The sequence below is a fragment of the Lissotriton helveticus genome, chromosome 10, assembly GCF_964261635.1.
Source record: "Lissotriton helveticus chromosome 10, aLisHel1.1, whole genome shotgun sequence".
NCBI classification, from domain to species: Eukaryota; Metazoa; Chordata; class Amphibia; order Caudata; family Salamandridae; genus Lissotriton; species Lissotriton helveticus.
Window position 1 is genome coordinate 82,895,851 of NC_136071.1, and position 20,614 is coordinate 82,916,464.

The 20,614-nt window shown below is 49.1% G+C and overlaps 1 protein-coding gene across 1 annotated transcript in view; it reads right to left on the reverse strand.

Moving 5' to 3' along the window:
- SCNN1B (sodium channel epithelial 1 subunit beta) overlaps positions 1-20,614 on the reverse strand; it is a 231,133-nt gene that overhangs the window by 114,716 nt on the left and 95,803 nt on the right. The window contains exon 2 of the mRNA XM_078664792.1: positions 17,693-18,014. Within this exon, the coding sequence (XP_078520918.1) occupies positions 17,693-18,014 (322 nt within the window). The remainder of the gene's footprint in view (positions 1-17,692; positions 18,015-20,614) is intronic.

A 20,614-nucleotide genomic window follows, 5' to 3' on the forward strand; every position in this document is an offset into this window, starting at 1 on the left:
TGGCTCAAAGCTTGATGACTCAAATAGTAAGCTATCATTTTGAGGTGCACTTGCACTAGACTTTTTCACACCTGCCCCACAACACATTCAAGTGACAGTCATGCTGTAATTATATGTACTAGTGTTTCCCGTTTACCAATTCCACCACTCCCCATGTAGAAATACCAACAACTAGGGAAGGAGATGTGGTCTAATAGCTCAAGTATCAGGTGTGGAACATGGAGATTTGGATTCCAATCCCATGCTTCCTACTACACTGTGTGACACTGAGCGAATCACTTCACCTGCCTTCACCTCAGCCCTCTGAGCTAGAAAACTGTGGGTGCGTCGAAATATAGACCACTAACCAGGGTTAAGAGCCGTGTAAAAAAGTGGACACTTAACATAGCATTATAGTGTATTTACACTTGGGAGTTAAGCGTTCTTGTAACTCCATTACTTCTTTTTTTAGGCTAAATTATGCATTGTCCTTTTTAAAAGAGGAGCAGTGGTTATTTTGAAAATTACAATTGGCATACCTTGCAATTGACTGATGCCATCCAAGTCTGAATGCGTGACCGGTTCTAGACATTTATCCTACCTTTCAGCTAAAGCATAAAAGTGCAATCCTATGAAGGGAAACTATAAAACTACACACCCAGCATGCAAAGTGATGTTGGTGGAACGGGCTCAGTGTTTCAGCATGTTATGTTATGTGCATTTGTTCTCTCGCCCACAATGGTATCCTGGCACTGAGCAGGTGTGTGTGCATGACACAATCTCTTGGCAGGGATGAATTATTTGTGTTTACTTCTACAATTAAAAAACAGCTCAGGGTTTTAAATGGAAGACGGTGGTGCGCACAAGGGTTTGGAGACATGATACACCGGTCCATACGGGCCTTGTCAGTGTCATACCTCAAGGCCAGTCTGCTGCTGGGTCTCATCATGGTGGCGCTTTCCGTGACGGTGGAAGATGAAGGTGAGGAGGCGTCCTCCAGTAAATGCCAGAAGAGAATCCTCCTACATAATCTGGGTCCAGAAGGTCTGCGCGTCGATGAAAACATGGTAAAGAAGCCCAGAGCATCTACAGATGACGACATTTTCCAACTTGCCCTGGAAGACCTAGACAACCATTACCAGCCGGTAATTTGCACGGCCATTGACCAGTACAATTTTTTCCAGTGCAAACAGAGTCGGAATCAGTGGAGGATTACGTAGCGGCCCTCAAGAAACTAGCCATCAACTGCAAGTTTGGCACCCTGCACAATGACTTTATAAGAGACCAAATTATAATGCACACTACCCATTCAAGCGGCCAGGTGAAGCTGTGAGTTAGTAGCGAAGCGTCTCTCCTGGAGATCATCACAATAGTCAAGAGAGCCGAGCGGTCTAAACAGTGCGCACTCGCCGCCAAGAAGGAACCGGTCCAACAGCCCACAGTGTGCAAGGTGACAGGCCGCAGGGCCCCAACCGCAAAACCTACAACCAATTCCGGCTCTGCTTCCAACAGGCAATCTACGTCTAGATCCTAGGGGCCCAGCCGCGCTCCCATGGACAAGCAAGGAACCTGCTAAAGATGTGGCGGCCAATCCCACATGGCAAATGATAGGAAGTGCCCAGAATTCCATGTCAAATGCTCCTTCTGTGGCGTCACAGGACACTTCGGCAAAGTCTGCAGACGGAAGCCCAGAAGCGCCGCAGTCAAATATGTCCAAGATGATTGCGACGACCAAGATGGAGCAGACCAATCTGACCAAGATTGCATACTCTGCGAGGACCAAATCCAGGGCTACGGCGGTGTTGCCAAGAAGAAGCCATCCTGCATGTTATTAATTGGCGGCGTCCAGATAGCCATTGTGGCAGACTCCGGTTCGCCATACACCATCATCCAAAAACAGCTATGGGACAAAGACTTTGCCCACGTGGTGGGGAACTACCTTCATCCCACTGACGTCCACCTAATCACATACACAGTGGAGCAAATCCCCACGGTGGGGTTCCGCCGGCTCCTGTTTGAGTTCAAAGGCAGGCACATAACAGCAAAATTGTACGTCGCACAGAAAGGCCCCTCAGTCCTGGGGTGAGCGGACCAGGGAGCACTGGGCATACAACTCAAACCAGGCGATGACACTCAAGTGCTTCTGATGGACAACCCATCCATGCCAACCTCGCTAAAAGCAGCATTTCCAGCAGTCTTCAGTGACCACATCAGGAAGATGTCAAAGTTCACCCACAAAATCATGCTTAAAGAATGTGCTGAGCCAGTCTCCCACAAAGTCAGGAATATCCCATTTAACTGCAGAGAGGCAGTACAGCTAGAACTGAAACGGTTGGAAGACAACGACCTCATCGAACCAATAGAATGCGCTGAATGGTTTGCGCCCTTGGTGGTGGTGCGCAAATAGAGCGGGAAGAATTGCCTTTGCATTGATCTCCGAGAACTCAATAAAAACATCATTGTTGACAGGTTCCCGCTGCCCAAAATAAACAAACTACTAGCCCAGACCAAGGGGGTCAAATGGTTCTCCACCATTGACTTCTAAGCCGCATACCACCAGCTGTCGTTCCACCCATCATGCCGGAAACTCACCTCCTTCATCATGCCCTTCGGCTGCTACAGGTTCTGACGGTTACCCTTTGGTCTCGCACCCGCGGCGGCCGTCTTCCAAAAACTCATGCCCACACTCTTCAAGGATGTCCACGGAGTCCTTTACTTCCAGGACAACATCCTCATCATGGGGAACCCAAGGCCGAACACAATGACATTCTGCACACCGTACTGCACATGCTGGCGGCCAACGGTCTCACGGCGGAACTTGAGAAGTGCAAATTCAGCTTACGCAAGGTCACCTATCTGGGACACGAGATCAGCGACACAGGCATCTCCCCAAAAACAGCTAATGTGGAAGCCATCGTGTCAGCGCCCTCCCCTAAAAGTAAAGATGATGTCCGCTCATTCCTGGGGCTTGCGGAGTTCTAAAGCAAATTTGTCAGGAACTTTGCGACCAAAACGCACAGCTTATGTCAGCTGCTGAAAGAAAAGAACACCTTTTCCTGGTCTGCAGAGTCGGAAGCGGAATTCTCTGCCATCAAAAGAGACATTTGCGGGGCGATTCCCTTACACGGATTCGACGGCGCCGCCCCAAGCATCCTGACCACGGACGCCAGCGACAAAGGATTGGGAGCGGTCCTCTCCCAGAGAGCAACGGATGGCATGGAGACCACCATGTGGTTTGCCTCGTGATCCCTCACCCCCAGTGAAGAGAAGTATAGCGTGATTGAAAAGGAAATGCTAGCATTCATCTGGGCGATGGAAACATTGAGACAATATCTGTGGGGATCAAGATTCACGCTCCGCACCGACCACAAACCCCTAATCAAGGTCCTCACATCCAGCGGCAACCTGGTAGCCACCCCACGCACTGTGAAGATAACACTGCGTCTCTTGGACTTCGTGTACGATGTGGAATACATCCCCGGCCCAAGAAACAGGGTCGCGGACTTCCTCAGCAGCGCAGCAGCCATGGAAGGATCAGTCACGCAGTCAGACTGGGACGAGTACAGCATTGCATTTATGACGGATCACAAACACACCATCAGTGCCCAGCACTGGGCAGACAATTATGCGCAGGACACCGAACTACCACAGGTCAAACTGTACGTCAAACACGGCGGTCCAGAGAAGAAGCACACAAAAGACAACTTCGGAAAATACTGGGAGGTCCGCAATTAACTCTCTATTAGCGACGACTCAGTATTTCTACTGCGATGCGACAGAGTGGTGCCCCCAAAGGATGTGTTCGATCGCATACTCCACATCAACCACAAAGCCCACCTGGGCATCCTAAAAGCAAAAAGAGGAATGAAACAACAACTGTACTGGTGGCCGGCCATGGACAACCAAGTCAAGAGATATGTGAGAGCATGCGAGCATTGCACCAGAGCTGACAAAACACTCACCGCCATGAGACCCCCCATGGGGGAGTTCAACACTCCCAACAACCCTTGGGAGAACTTATCCATTGACATTGTGGGCCCCATCCTGGATTCTTGGGGCACACCCAAACACCTCATTGTCTTAGTGGACCGTTACTCGAAGTGGCCAGAGGTCGAAATCAGCGAATCAGTGGACTCTGACACTGTCATCGCCTTCCTCACCAACATCTTCCTGAGGGAAGGCATTCCAAAAACCATCACCAGCAACAAGGGACCCCAGTTTACATCAGCCAAAGGGACAGCCTACACCGACCGCAACGGTGTCAAGACAAAACACACACCTGTCTACCACCCGGCGGGCAACGGCCAAGTGGAACGCTTTAACCGTGGGATCATGGGCTCAGTCCAGGCAGCCATCAGTGCCGGGAAGAACTGGGAGGCCGAAGTCAAAAGCACAGTGTGGGCGTACAGCATCACACCCACCCTCACAAGCTACAGCCCGTTTAAAATCCACACTGCGCCTGCCCAGCCAGGACACAGACGGTGTGGGTACCCCGCAAGAGACTTCCGATACACATGATAGAGACCCGGAGGAGAGTACGAGGATGACCGGATTCAATGGAGGAAGAGAGCAAGGGATCCGGGCATCCGTCACGCACACCCGCAAGAGCCGTACAGTAAAGCTTCCAAAACGATTCAGTGAATTTCAGTTGTGAGATCTCTCTCTCTCTCTCTCTCTCAGTTCTCTTTGCAATTGTTGTTAAGGGGGAGTGTGTAGCGTCGGGATCTAGCCTTCTGACGTCACGTGACTCACCGCAAAGGATTATGGGAGTGACATGACGCGGACGGCCATTCCGGATCGCGGTGCGGAGACGAACAGACGGCTCTCCCCTATGAGAATAAAGTATCCTCAACCAAAGCCTCCTGTCTCTGTCCTCATTCCAAGGGGGCCATCTTCACACACCACAGTCCGGCGTGCTCGAGATAAGTGACTGAGCCCGTCTTCAGGCCCGGAGGCTCCCGGCGTACGTTCCTGGCCCCAGGAAGGGCAGCTGCAGTAGGCAGCCAGACGACTAAATAGGTCAGTTGTTGAGTTGGGCCACTGTAGAAATTAGGATCTTCCCGATCACCCTACTCGGGACATAGTGTGACGTCTCCCAGCGTTAATGACGCCAACATTAGACAACAGTGAGGAGGAGCGCGGTGTAGTTTACAGCCAGTCCTGCATTTCGGCAGAAAATGTTTACAACGCATCCTCCAGTCCTAATGTTTACCTCTTCTTTAGGTATAAATTGAACTTATGTCTCCTACTACCATGTTATATGGGCTGGTGGCGCCACGCCCCAGTAATATTGACGTCAGGACCTTCAACGCGCTGTTTAGCCAGGCCTGACTTTCCCGCCAGCAAGACCCCTTACTGTGAGCTAGAGGGAGGGGGGACAGCGAAGGACACACTGTTATCTCCAGATTAATACATTGGCAATCTTTTACTTGTGAATTGACCATTAACAGCATTAGCACCAAAGCACTACCAGTTTAAACTCGTTTTAGTTATGAAACAAACAAACATTTACAATGCAATCGGTCTCCCATTTGCGAGAGTGTAAGCTATTGGCATTGTAAATGACAATGCCTTTAATTTATCTGTTTTTCAAACCAACACATAAATAAAAGGCATCGTCATTTACAATGCTAATAGATGAAACCCTAGCAAATGTGAGACCTATTGCATTACAAATGCTTGTTTCACATTTTGTGCAACAGGCCACCGACACCTTTGATGCGTTCTTCAGAAACTATCCCACCTCGTAAAACCGCAGGAAAACACAACCTAAGCACGAGATATCTTAAATGCGGGGATAGCGCTTAGAACATTTTACTAAAAATCTGTCAAGGAACTGCATGTTTTATTTACTGAAAATGTGTCAAGGACCTACATGTTTTGTCCAGCAAATGGTATTCATTTATAATAAGTACAATAAACAACTTAAACTTTCTTAAAAGCCATCAATGAAGGTGAAAAATAGCAGTGACTTTGCATCCATCTTGAGGAACCTCGGAGCTCAGCGTAAAGGTAATCTAGCAGGCACTGATAATGCCAATAGGTCTGGCTAGAATAGACGATGTGGTCGAAATAATTATGCAAAAAGGTTAGGGAAAGCATTTGAGCTTTTGTACGTGTCAAAAACATTTCAAGTATAGGGTGCAAAATCAATAAGCAAAAAAAGACCCGTTTATGTGACATGTTCTCCAACATAACAACAAAGGAGCGTCACAATTGTAGTGACTACAAGACAAAAAAAGTTAATTTGTCAGCAAGTGGACTGGTACAAAGTCTATGACAGTTATGGAAGAAACCATGTTAGGTTCTTAAAAAAGGCCCTCACTCACCACTAGTTGGTGACATGCTTCATCATTGGGCCCCACCGAGTGAGGCTTCGGGTCCGGCGCAGGGGTATGCAGCTGCAATAAAGGGTGCCTAGCCATGGAGGCGGTGTGCCATTTCGCTATCCACCCTCCTCCCCGTAACCCATGGCGCTTTGAACTGTAGCGCCCACTAATAAACTCGGTTCCACTCCAACACGTTGGAATCTCAGAAACCTTTTTAAAAATATTTTTCACACCAGTAACCCCTGGTTAGGGTGGGCATTAGGGCGCCCATACCGCTGGGGTTCTGACATAACACTAATCATTTACACATTGGTCCTGACGAATGCCTGATTAATTACATCACATAGGCTGAAACATGTTGACCTAATCACCACACTTAAGGGTAATCCTGGACTTATAATTCTGGTCCTTTATCCTTCACTGTTTTTACTCTGTCCAATTGGCAAACTAATAAAACACTTTTTTTGACCTAATTGTGACGTTTTAACTTTTCACTTCACTTTCACGAACCAGCTCCGCAGTATTTCTGGCATCGTAGCACACTGGGGTGGCACTCGGTCACTCCCGGTGGGGCCCAATGTTGAAGCATGTCACCAACTAGTGGTGAGTGAGGGCCTTTTTTAAGAACCTAACATGGTTTCTTCCATAACTGTCATAGACTTTGTACCAGTCCACTTGCTGACAAATTAACTTTTTTTGTCTTGTAGTCACTACAAATGTGACGCTCCTTTGTTGTTTTTTTGCATGATTATTCCTGGGGAATAGGAGCGTCTCCTTTCCTTCCCTGACTCTCTTGTTGTTACAAATGTTCTCCAACATGCCATCTTAATAACAAGCATTTACAAAGCAATCGGTCTCGCCTTCTGGACCTTAAAAGTATTTAGCCATGCAGCACATTATCCTGGGTGTTATATCGAGTAGTTTTCTTACCTGTCGGTGTAGTTTTGCAGCTTGAAGATCTTTCTGGATTCACTATGCTGTGCATTATTCCGCGGTCTTGTGGTTGGGTCCGGATTCGTAGTCTTTTCTTTTTTTTCTTAGCCCAGGTGGGCGTCGGTGTCACACCCCTCTGGGTGTATTTCCGGTGACGTCGGCATGCTTCCTGCGGAAGCTCCCACTCTTGGGCGCCATCTTCGGGTTCTTTTTTTCCGTGTTTCTTTCGTTTCCGAAGTAATGGCAATGTTCTATTCAGGTGATTTGTTACCGCTTTGTACCTTCAAAGTATTTTCTACTTATTCTATTTCCACCTCTTCTCTCTCCAGCCTCATCTTTCTGGCGGAGGTGGGTGGGTTCGCTAGTGAACCCAAAAAGATCTTCAAGCTGCAAAACTACACCGACCGGTAAGAAAACTATTCGTTTTGCAGCGTGAATCTTTCTGGGTTCACTCTGCTGTGCATAGATTTTGTAGCGGTTTCTCATCTCCGTGGCGGTTGGGTGGAAGATGAGCGTTGGGTATTGAATATGTGCTGCAGCACCTTCTGTCCAACTTGAGCTTCCTTGTTCATCTGTATGTCCACACAGTAGTGCTTCGTGAACGTGTGCACCGAAGCCCATTTTGCCGCCAGGCATATGTCTTGTATGGGTGTGTTAGCCAGGAAGGCTATTGTAGCACCCTTTTTCCTAGTGGAGTGGGCACGTGTCCCCTCTGCTAGCTCTTGTCCTGCACGCTTGTGGCAGAGTTGAATTGTCTGTGCGATCCATCGTGCAATGGTCTTTTTGGTTACTACTTTTCCCATGTAACTGTTGGCGAATGACACAAACAACTGTTTTGTTTTCCTGTGTCCCTTCGTCCTCTCAATGTAGTGCATGACTGCCCTTCTGGCGTCCAGGGTGTTCAGAGCTCGCTCTGCCGCAGTTGTTGGTTTTTGGAAAAAACTCGGTATCTGTATAGACTGGTTCATGTGAAATTTAGATACCACCTTCGGCATGAATTGTGGGTCAGTCCTCATCACAACCCTATCATTGTGTATTTGTATGTAGGGTTCTTGTAGCGTCAGAGCCTGAAGCTCGCTTACTCTGCGTAAGGACGTTATTGCAACCAGGAAAGCTGTTTTCATAGTTCGCATCTTTAAGGACGCCTTGTGGAGCGGTTCAAAGGGCTCCTTCATGAGTTCCGTTAGGACTATGTTCAAGTTCCATGCAGGTGGCGGCACCCGCTTGGGTGGTGCGATCCTTTTCGCACCTTCTAGGAATCTCTTCACCACCTGTGATGTGAAGAAACTCCTGCAAGTTTCTCCCCTTGTGTAGGCGACTATCGCTGCCAAGTGAACTCTCAAAGAGGATGAGCTAAGGTTCTTCTCTAGCAAGTGCGTCAGGTACTTTAGCACTGTGGAGTCCTTCTTCATTTTATTGTGAAGTCTTTCTTGTCTGCACCATATTGTGAACCTTTTCCATTTCGCAACATAGCACTTCCGAGTGCTAGGCCTTCTTGCCTCCCGCAGGACCTTCAGGGTACTTTCTGGCAATCTTAAATGTGCGAACTCTATGTCCTCAGGAGCCACGCTACTAGGCTCATGCTCTCTGGCTCTGGGTGTAGCACCTCTCCGTTCTGCATGGAGAGTAGGTCTTTCCTCCTGCTGAATCTGTGGGGTGCACACTGTGTCATCTCCATGATCTGCGAGTACCATGTCTGCCTCGCCCACTGTGGTGCGACCAGAATCAGTGTCATGTTGCTCGCTCTGCACTTGCTCAGTACTCTGTGCATCAGTGGTATCGGGGGAAAGGCGTAGGCAAATGTCCTTGACCAATCTATCCATAGGGCATTCCCTAGTGACCCTTCCTCGGGCTGCCTGGATGCGAAGTTTTGGCATTTTGCATTCTGGCGTGTGGCAAACAGGTCCACCGATGGAGTTCCCCATCTGTCGAATAGGCGCCTTGTCTCCTGAGCATTGAGCTCCCACTCGTGGGATGCCGATGTCTGCCTGCTGAGCCAATCTGCTTGTATGTTGTCCTTCCCTGGCAGGTGTATGGCTAGCAGGTCTATCTTGAGAGGGATGGCCCATCTCCATATCTCCTGCGCCAGCGTTGAAAGCGGGGCTGACTGTGTGCCCCCCTGCTTGTTGATGTAGAACATCGCAGTGGTATTGTCTGTTTGTACAGTCTTGTTTGAAAAGCTTTCAGTGCAAGGAAGATTGTCTTCAATTCTAAGTAATTGATCTGCTTTGTCGCATCTGTTGGTGTCCACAGTCCCCTCACCTTGAGCTCCTCCATGTGGGTGCCCCATCCCTTCAGGGATGCGTCTGTGGTGATGGTCACTGTTGGCGTTGGGGGCGTTAGAGGCTTTCCCCTTGCTATGTTCTCCATGGTCCACCATGTCATCTCCTTCTGCACTGCGTGCGTTACAACCACTAGATCCTCCCAACTGCCTGTAGCTTGTGACCATTGCTCCTGTAGCCATTCTTGAATGGGTCTCATGTGGAGTCGTACATTCGGTACCAGGTGGATGCATGATGCCATCATCCCCTTGATCTTGCTCGCAGTCCTCACTGTCCGAGCTTGTCCCTTCCGGTAGAGGCGAGTTTCCTTCACCAGCGCCCTCGCCCTCTATTCGCTGGGGAACACCTTGCCCTGTAAGGTGTTGATCTGTGCTCCCAGGAAGATCTTCACTTGTTCTGGCTCCATTGATGATTTCTTCCAATGGATGGAGAACCCCAGGTTTATGAGCGTGCTTGTCACTGTATGTGCGTGCAGCTTGCATTTCTGGTATGAGTTTGCTTTCACCAGCCAGTCGTCCAGGTAAGGGTATACGTGTATTCCTTGCCTTCGTAGGTGCGCTGCGACTGCTGCGAGGCACTTTGTGAAGACCCTTGGTGCTGACTTTAGTCCGAAGGCCAGTGTCGTGAACTGGTAGTGGCTTTCTCCGATGGTGAACCTGAGCATGTGCTTGTGCTTTCTGTTCATCGGAATGTGCAGGTATGCGTCTTTGAGGTCTATTGTGACCATGAAGTCCCCGATCTGCAATTGTGGGAGCACCTCTTGCAGGGAGGTCATTTTGAATTTTTGCGTTCTTATGAATTTGTTCATGAACCGTAAGTCGAGAATGGGTCTCATTGTCTCGTCTACTTTTGGTACCAGGAAGTACGTTGAGTATACTCCTGTGTTTCTTTCCTTGAAGGGTACCCGTTCTATGGCCTCCTTCCGCAGGAGTTCCTTTGCCTCCTCCTGCAGACACTGCAGCTGCTTGCCTGCTAGTGGCTTTCTTTTGGTTTTCTGCTTGTTGGTTTCCCCTCCAACTCTATGCAGTATCCGAATTGGATAATGTTGAGGATCCATTTGTCTGATGTGATTTCTCTCCACTCTCGGAGGTGAAATCTTAATCTTCCTCCCACTGGTGTCATGTGGTCGTAGGTGTCTAGTTTGTCTTGACCCATCTGTACGTGCTGGCCCCTGGGATCTTTTTTGTGGGCGGGCACATGGAGTTTTTTGAAGTCACTTAGAGGTGGGCTGCTGTCCCCCTCTTCTATTTTGTCCCCGTCCATTTCTCCCTCGAAAGGACTGGCCTCTTTGTTGGTACTGCCAGGACTGCTTCTGTTGACCATGCTGAGTCTGCGAGTCTGCCTGGTGCGTTTGCTGGAAAGCCTGGTGTGATGTACCTGGCTGGTTTCCGCCTCTCCCGCCGGGCCTCCGTGACGAGGTGCCCCTCTTGTTCCCTCCGAACTGCAATGCTCCCATGGATCTTGCTGTTTCGTTATCTTTTTTCAGTTGACTGAGCGTGTCATCAACTGTTGTTCCGAAAAGCGTGTTTCCGTTGAACGGTGTGTTCAGGATGCTGTGTTGCACCTCCGGTTTGAAACCGGATATCCTGAGCCAGGCGTGCCTCCTTTCCGTGACGCCCATCATCATGAGCCTGCTGGCGGTGTCTGCCCCATCCAGGGCCGTCTTAAGGCAAGAATTTGCCGCGTTTTTTCCCTCTTCAACCAGCTTTTCGGCCTTCTGCCTGGCATCCTGGGGCAAGTCCTTCACCAACTGCCCCAGCCCCTCCATGATTTGGTACATGTGCCTGTTTATCAGGGTGTTGGAATTAGCCATGCGCCAGTGGGTCGCAGCATTCCGTTTGATCCTTCTGCCCACCAGATCCATCCTTTTGCTCTCCTTATCCGGTGGTGGGCCCGAGGTAGTGGGTACGTTAGCCCTCCTCCTTGCTGTGGCCGTGATAATGGAGTCTGCGGAGACCGTGCCCTGAATGTAGGCCGGGTCCTTTGTGGAATGCTTGTACTTCTCAGTTCTGGGAGTTACTGCCTTGCATGTTGCGGGCTCCCTGAAAGCTTCCTTTCCCTGAGCCAAGACGCTCTCGAGCATTGGAAGGAACCGGCTCCTCGTTTGTGTCGGGAGCAATGTTTCTAGAAGGAAGTCTGCTTTCTGCTTCTCTTCGTCGAGCTTGAGCTTGAAAGCTCCTGCAGCAGCTTGTATCACCGAGTTGTAGGCCCCGATGTCGTCCGGCGGCGAGGGCCTCGAGGGGTAAGTGTCGACCACCTCCTCCGGGCTGTCGGTGTCGACATCTATGTAATCTACCTCCTGTAGGTCAGAGGGTGTCGAGTCTGCGTCCGTCCTGCTTTCCTCTTCCTCCCCATAGTTGTAACTATCGTAGGGATTCTCGTACTCCTCCTGGTCGTCGATCACCTCAACGTCCTGGTCTTGTTCCTCGACGACTTCGGCGATCTCTTCCTCCTCCTCGACTGCCTCCACCACCGGTGGCTTGGTCTTGTGAGGGATCGTGAAGGCCTTCATCTTTGCATCGAAATCTTTCTTCCGCTGCATGATGTTCTCCATTTCGGCCTCGAGGCGCCTTCTCTTCTTCTCCATCTCTGCCGCGTGTTCCGCGTCGGATGGGTCGGCCGTTCTTTTCGGCAGATGGTTCGTCGCCGTACCTTTTGGCGTCGAAGTTTTCGACGCCGACGTCGGACAGGATTTTGGGTCTCTGGTCGTCGTGGCCAGTTTTGGGTCTTTCTCCCTCGGCGTCGATCGATCCTTTTCGGGGACGATTTTCGACGTTTTCTGCTGATCAGCAGCCCTCGGCGCCGGGGACTCCTTCTCGGAGGATCCGCTGGGCCTGGGAGTAGTCGCGGACGCCGCCTTTTTTGGCGTCGGCGCTTTCGGGGTTTTGCCCTCGATTTTTCTAGACTCAGAGTCTCTCCGGTTCTTGGGGGCCGAAGAGTCTCCTACCTTGTCAGAAGTCTTCGTGTAATCGGTCTCTACGACCGTGTAGCTGTCGTCTACGGCGGCAGCGTTGTCTTCTTCCTCGGAGGACATCCCCAGCTCGTAGAGGGACGGAGTCGGGGCCTTCCCCTGCAGGGTGGCTTGTGCTACCCTCTGCCTCTCTCTCACACGAAGGGTCTTCGGGGCGAAGGCGGAACAGGCGTTGCAGTCTCCGCTTTCGTGGTTCACCGGTAGGCAAAGGTTGCATACCGGGTGCTGGTCCTTCTGCGCGTACTTGTGGTGGCAGTTACAGCAGAACTTGAACGGCGTGTTGTCCATCATCGAGCGTCCAGGGCCTCTCTGGTCGCGTGTTCGTCGACGGTCGTCGATGATCTCGATGAAAAAACGCCTTCTCCTTGCCGGCTTTTCGTCGATGAAGTCCCCTGCAGTCTTCAGATGACTTCTCCTCGTCTTTTCTGTATTTTCTTTCTTCTTTCTCCAAAAATGTCTGGAGCCCAAACAGGAACGATCCAGACCCGACCGCGGAAAAAAAGAATCTGAAGATGGCGCCCAAGAGTGGGAGCTTCCGCAGGAAGCATGCCGACGTCACCGGAAATACACCCAGAGGGGTGTGACGCCGACGCCCACCTGGGCTAAGAAAAGAAAAAAAAAAAAAAAGAAAAGACTACGAATCCGGACCCAACCACAAGACCGCGGAATAATGCACAGCATAGTGAATCCAGAAAGATTCACGCTGCAAAACTACTGTTCTCATTTAGCCTTTCACAATGCCCTGCACGTGAAACATATTTGGAATTCGCAAGCAGTGCACTGAAGCAACACATTTTTAAACTGCTTCAATGCCTTATGAGGGTACTATATAGATACAATAATAAAATACCACGTTTGAAGCGGCAGAGGCTATTGATAATGTGTACATTAAGGGAACAGAGACATAAAACAAGGTTTATTGCCCAAGTTGGGAACTCTTGAACCACACAACTGGGTTTTTGCCTTCCCCATCTTAACAGAAATTAGCAATCTTAGGTAAATTACTTTGTTTCACTGCCCATCAGATGCCTTTTATGTTACAACCGGGAGTATTATTAAACAGGTTGAACTCCAGAACAGTGAACAATAATGCATCTATGTTTCTTTGATCATAAGAAAGGGGTCCAACGTCAGTGAAATAAGTATGTTTTGACATTTTAGGTGCCAGCGCACTTTAAAAATAATGAACCTGGTCCCAGTGTAGCTTGTTGTAACCCCTTGCGTGCTCGTGACGGAACCATTCCTGTGCTGGTTATGGAATGGTTCCGTCATGGCCCGGCCGCCGTGGCGCTGATTTTGCGCCTGCGCGGCGCGTTCTATTGAGCGGGCGGGCCGTGACGGAGCCAATCCGTCACAAGCACAGCGCCACCACGGCTCGTGACGGAGTGGTTCCGTCACGAGCATGGCGGTGCTGCGTGCCCCCCCTAGCGCCGCGGCGGAATTACCGGCGCTGCCAAGGGGTTAATATGTATGGTAGTCACACTCCTATCTAGTATCTTCTGCTTTCATGGTTCTCTTTTGATTGCATGTATCTGTATTCCGCTTGATGTATAAATTGTAAAGCACTTTGATACCCCCGGTGGTCATGTTCACGCTATAAAACAACTCTCAAAATAAATAGATACATCTAACAATATTATGCCATGTTTTGGAAATCCTCTGCAAAGCAGAAAGTGACATTGAAGGGCGTACTACCAGGCGCTGCAGGACATATGTTGATTTGAATAGCGGTGTGACGCCTCGCCGTGTTAAACAGTGTGCATGCGGCCTGTGTAGAAGGTGAGAGAACGTCACATTATGCCACATCAATCTTTGGCTTTGTGCTGAGACAGGAAGAACAGGTCGGGCAGTGCTATTAAAAATATAGCAGACACTTGTGACATCATGTACAGTCCATTAAGAAAGGGCAGGCCAGGTGAAAAATGCTGTGAGTTTGCCTTCGGAAGCAAGGCAGCAGAGCTCTGCTCAGGTACTGGCGAAATGCTCGGACAAGTAGCAACATGGCTAGTGGTTTTACCTAGAACTAAAGGAGAGCTTTGAAAAAAACATTGCTCTTTCGCCGAGGTACGAGACCACAGTGTTGCCCCTCTCAATGCGTACACTAGGTTTAGAAGAATTGTATCTACCTTTAAGAATGGGGAATGCAGTGTGAAAAATATAAATTCACCATTGTTTCCTATGCGGATGATACGCAACTAATCGTCACCTTATCTCAAAACTCAGAGGAAGCAGCCAATCAGATTTCTTCCTGCTTGAGCGAGCTCGCCACCTGGATGACTAATAACTGCCTTAAATTAAACAGCAGTAAACCTGAGGTACTGATTTGGTCCTCAGAATGGTGGCCCCAGACTCTGGGCCCAACCCCGTCCCCTATGGAAGAAACGAAAAATCTTGGAGTTTGGTTTGACTCCAAACTCTCCTTCGAGACCCATATCAAGAAGGTTGTCGGAAAATGCTTTGGGACCCTGAAAGTCCTATGAAAAATCTTAGACTAAGAGGCCTATTAGGATGGCGGACGGACCTGCGTCCGTCTGCCACCCCCGAGGTGGAGGGACCGTCCGCAGGGGCAGTGGCGGTCCCTCCATACCAATTAGGATGTGACCGCCACCCTGGCGGTCACATCCCGTATCTTTAACCTTGCGGCGGGTGCTGCTTCAAGGTTAAAAAATGCATGCTTTGCATTTACATGCACAAAGCGGCAGGCATCGCGCGGTGCCTGCTGCTTTGTGCATGCAAATGCAGGGGGGTACCATAGGTACCCCCCCATGTGCACCCCCCACCCCACGACACCCTGGGGGCCCGCAAGGGCCCCCCAGAAGCTATTGTCCACATGCTTGTCCACGGCGGTAAATCCGCCACGGAAAAGCATGTGGACAAACCCATCGAAATTTGGCTGGCGGTGTCTTGCAGACTCCGCCACGAAATTGCGTCCAACACCCCACGGATCAGCGGCGGACGGACCTGCCATCTGCCACTGATCCCACCGCCATCATAATCTGGCGGTGGGTGTTTTGAAGGTCCGCAGCAGTGATTGAGGATGCGGAATCACCGCAATCATAATCGACCCCTTAGTTCCTCTATCGGCGAGGAAAACCTTAGTACATGCCCTTGTCACATCTCAGTTGCACTATGGAAACATCCTTTACTTAGGAGCAGCGAAAGAATGTCTGAATAAACTACAACACATTCAAAATGCAGCTACAAGACTGGTTCTCAATCTCCCCAGAAGAGCCTCTTCTGCTAGAACTCTGGACACCCTCCACTGGTTACCAGTAGAAACAAGAATCTTCTACAAAGCTGTGTGCTATTGTTACGGAATTTTGCTGGGAAAAGACCCTAGTTATCTTCATCATATGCTAATGTCCTATCATCCTGCCCGCAATTTGAGGTCGGCTGGAGCTCATCAGATTGGGAGTGCGCTCTTTTGGCAACTTGGCAGCCAAAAAGTGGAACCCCTTACCTCTCCTCTTGCGAGCTGAGCACTCGGAGAACGCCTTCCGTAAAAGAATAAGAAATAGTCACAGAGTTCAACTTCAGAACTGCTATTTCAGTGCACTCGAGCAATGTCCTTTCTGGCTATTTGTGCAATGAGAATACGCAACTACTTGGGTTGCACCATACCTTATGAGTGTTATTTTCCATGGAAGTTTATGAAGTTGTGGCTTTGAGAAATCCCTTTCAGAACCTATGAATTACTATTTTTGTTTGTCCTGACGAAGACCCAGGCAAAGTGTACTTAGGGGGTTGAAACGTTTATGTATTGCACTTCTGACTGTCATTTATTGTGGATTCATAAGAACTGAACACTCAGTGATGGAGTTTTTGTTGCCAAAGTTACTCCTCTAATCAATGGACAGTGTTTATTTGTTCTTATGTCACATGCATACCAATTATCACTTTTGTAACTACTCACGCGCACTGCATTTTGGAGCACCAACATGTTGTTCTATTATTGTACCGGAACATAGGAATATATTTGCACAAGTACAACGGAATGTATCTTCGTTTATTTGAATTTGTTTTGAGCAGTCAGGAGAGCTTAGGCTTAAAGCTCTTTCTGGGGGAAACATTATATTTCTTATTTCAGGTACCATTCTTGGCAGGAAACCCTATTCAAACAGCCACTAGCCCTTCTATGATTCAAAGCATATAAGGAACTCATGACGACTGAGCGTATGAATCAGAGGGTGCGATGCCCAGAGTATTAGTATGAATCAGAGCTTGCTATGCAAGTCTTCTTAATAGTTAGAGTGGATCTGAAAGTGATTTGCTCAGAAGGAGAATGAGTATAATTCAGGGCAAGCAGTGCACACCATGAGTGAGAGCAGAATTCAGAGCACGCGGGAGACATATGACAAGTAACAATAAGATTTAGAACATGCCTCTATCACATGAAGAGTGTGAAGTAGAGTGTGTGATACATACAAGGCCAGTGTGATTATTACTCTGCACAAATAAAGTTTAGAATTCAGTCTCGAAGAGTAGGAGTGTTTAGAGCAAACATGACAAGAGAACCAGGTCATAGCCAAAAGTACACATGATTAAGAAAGTGTGTCAAGCTTCTTTGTAAGAGACAGACACACGAGGGGGCAGATTTACAATAAGTGCATATTAGCAGGGATGCGCAACTTATTGTGCGCCATGCCTCCGCCACCATTGATGCGCCGCATTTACAATGCGGCGCACCAATGAGCAAAAAAGGCACAGATGTGTGATGCATCTGTGCCGTAAAGGCGGCGCATTGCTGGAGTTGCATCGGAAGCGCGACGCAGCTCAGGGGGGCCCTATCTTGTTAATGCTGAGTCAATCCTTACGCCTGCATGGGCCCCAAAGTGACTGAGTGAAATCTTGTAGATTTCACTCAGCCACTTTTAGGAGGCGTTCCTGCGCCGGAACACCCCCCCCGCGCAGGAACGCCTCCTTCTGGCGCAGGGCTTTACAACGTGACGCATCTCCCGGATGCGTCACATTGTAAGTACCCCACACCATGGCGCATCTTTTGCGCCGCCGCTGCATCACAAAAGTGATGCAACGGCGGCGTAAAAGGGGCGCAAGGGGCTTGTAAATCTGCCCCTAGGTGCATTGTTATTTATATTGACACCTCGCTTCATGCAATGTGGAGTGACTGCAGGTCTGGGAGTGTACAGAGAGGTCAACGATTGGTGGTTATCCCCAGGTGAGAGCCCTGCGGTACTCACTTGTATGGGTTGGCGTTGCAGATGGTCACTGCTGGGAACTCCATGGCCTTGAACCCGACGGACAGGGATACAGAGACCCCGTAGGAGAGGTATGTCTGGATGGCTACCCCCCACTGCCAGAAAACAAGGCTAGCAAAGACGAGTGTCAGCAGGAACCACATGACCTTCTTCTTTGGCCCCTCGCTGATGATGCGTTTCGGCCCATGCGTGTTGGTGTTGTTACAGTACCAGACCAACAGCTCCTTGTATGTGTAGCCTGGACCCTTCTGCATCCGGTGCAGGGCCCGCCGGAAGTACTTCTTCACCTTCCTCATGTTGGCTTCTAGGACACAAAAGAAACACCAAGGTCAAATTATTTCAGCTAATGCAATAAAATCCATACAATCCAGTCTATCCCCATGTTCTAGAATTGGTTATTAGAAGCAATCACAAAGAAACACCGCCCAGCCTCTGCATAGGAAATGTTATGGGATGAAAAAGCCCCTGCACAAGAGGGACCACATAGCTCCATATTAAACAAGCATTGGCATAGCCAATAGGTCTCGCCGTTTGGAGTTTATACGTTTTTAGCCATGCAGCAGATTATCCTGATGCTACAACATCTATTACTTCGCGTGCACTGGTGATAGGCCATGCCCACACACACTCACGCACCCACCCTCCCCAAGGTGGGCTTCTGTGCTATTTAATGGAAATATGGTAAAGTTGTGTGCACGAGTGCCAGGTTAAAAAAAAAAGGCGAATGTGAGAGAGACTAGGGTTTGGGCATGGTGACAAAAGAGTGCATCCGAATACTGTCTTTCTGAGAGCAGGAATTGGGCATAGTTGTCTGTGTGCAGAATAGGTTGGTGGGTGCAAGTGCTCGACGGAGACCCCATGTTTGCAGGATCACTGCGTACATAAGGAGTGCACGGTTCTCGCAAGAGACATCCGGCACTGTTTGTCTCTGTGAGAGGAAAATGGGCGTGGTTAGCAGTGGTGTAGCAGGTGCAGTAGCACCTGGTCAGAGGTGCCCATTGCAACCCAATTGTACATCGCTACTTCATGTTTGTGACAACATCACCCTATATGTGGAGCACATGCCCTGTGACTGCTTGTAAAAACACATTGGACACTGAACGAATGGATCAGCGGTTCAGTGAGATGAATGAAAACATTTTCTCGCTCTGACGAAGTCAGAAGGAACGACATGCGTTGACTGTTTTTCTTGCATCTTTAACTAAGAATAAAGACCGAATATCGGACCTGGCTTTGCGGACTTTATTGTGTATTGTTTACATTGAACGTGAGCTCTTCCTCAACCGTAATTCAGAAACAACGTTTAGATGTTTTTTTACTTTAAAACGAGCAAATAGTTGGGCCGTTTTCTGTCCTTGCACCAGGACCCATGGCACCCTTGCCCCTTGTTGAGAGCTGCTGTGTGGCAATGGTACTGTTGTTCTTATGGATGAGTTTCCTGGTAGGAGAACAGCAGTTACCAATGTAATGTCTGGCCCAGACAGCCTACACCTGCCAAAGAAAAAGATAACATTATTGCTAGTTAATTCAGGATTCATCTTCCCAGAATAGAAGTCATTTGTTTCGGGCATCTGCATTCCTTTGCAGCACGTGTTTAGAGGTAATGTTACTGCAAAGCTGCCTTTTGGTGTGACCCTGTTTTGGCACCTCGAAACAAGGTACACAGGTACAACAGCTTGTGGTCAATAAATGTATAGTTGCCAAGACAACATTTTGCAGTTATTGAAATTATCACGAGACCAACTGTGAATAATTGTAATAAGCCAGGGCTTTCTCAAGGCTGAAGGCGGGGTAGTGAGGTAATAGGAAGATAGGTATGTTAAGTGGGTGGTGGGTGGATAGGGAACGGGTCAGTTGGAACGTCTTGAAGTTGAAAAGGAGTAAGAAGGTGCGAAGTTCAGAAGAAGGAGTAAGATAATGCGAAGAATACAAAGGATGAGGAGAAGGAAAGGTAGACACGAGTTGCGAGCGGAGAGAGAGGAAAGACTATAAGACACGACCAGGATAAGTGGTTGATACAATGTGGGGGGGTGGTTCGTGGGTGACACATATTGAAGTCCGGGGTGTACAGGGGAATGTTGAAAGTGAGAGGGGAATTGGGAGTCAAATGACGGCAGAGAAGGGAAGGAAGAAAAGGTAAGTTGAAAGTGAAACAAGATGGAGGGCATTGCTGTGGGGAGGGGGAGGAGAAATTCGACACGGCCGCAGCAGGGGGCGGAGCGGGGAGAGCGGCGATGAGGGAGAGTGAATAGTGTGAAGCAGCAGGGGCCTTTGAAGTGAAGCTAAGCTTCACTTCAAAGGTGTGTGCGGCTCAGGCAGAGCGCACGCTGGGGGAAGCTTGTGGGGCGGAGCGGGAAGAGCTGGTGGGGAACAGATGGCTGGCGATTTGATGCTGTGCACGCGCATTTTAGGTCAATGCGCTTGCGCATTGACCTAAAAGCGCACGGGCACAGCATCAAATCGCCAGTTAGTTAAAGTCTGTTTAAGCCCCTATAGTCTCGCTCCGCTCAATGCACATGTGCATTGACAGGTCGCGAGACCTAAACACATTTCCAAGGGCCACACTTTCCTTTTACAAAATATTGCATCTTTGCCCATCAGACAACTTGTTTCGATTTGTGTAGTAAGACTACAACTATCAAACAGCTTTGTTGCAATGGCAGCTCTGATGGAAACATGAGACCTCGAAGACTTTCCCTTAGCCTGCAGCTACACCCCAAGTGTTGAGCCCACCTCTCCATGGAGCTGGTTGGGAGGGAACCATGTACGAAAATGCTGATGTGACAACCCAAATGATGTGGGTGTCACACCTGGGTCGATTTCATCAACCCTAAGAGGAAACTATGACGTTTGAAGCGTAAAGGAAATCAGACAGGTGTTTCACACCCCTTCCTCTAAGTTGTG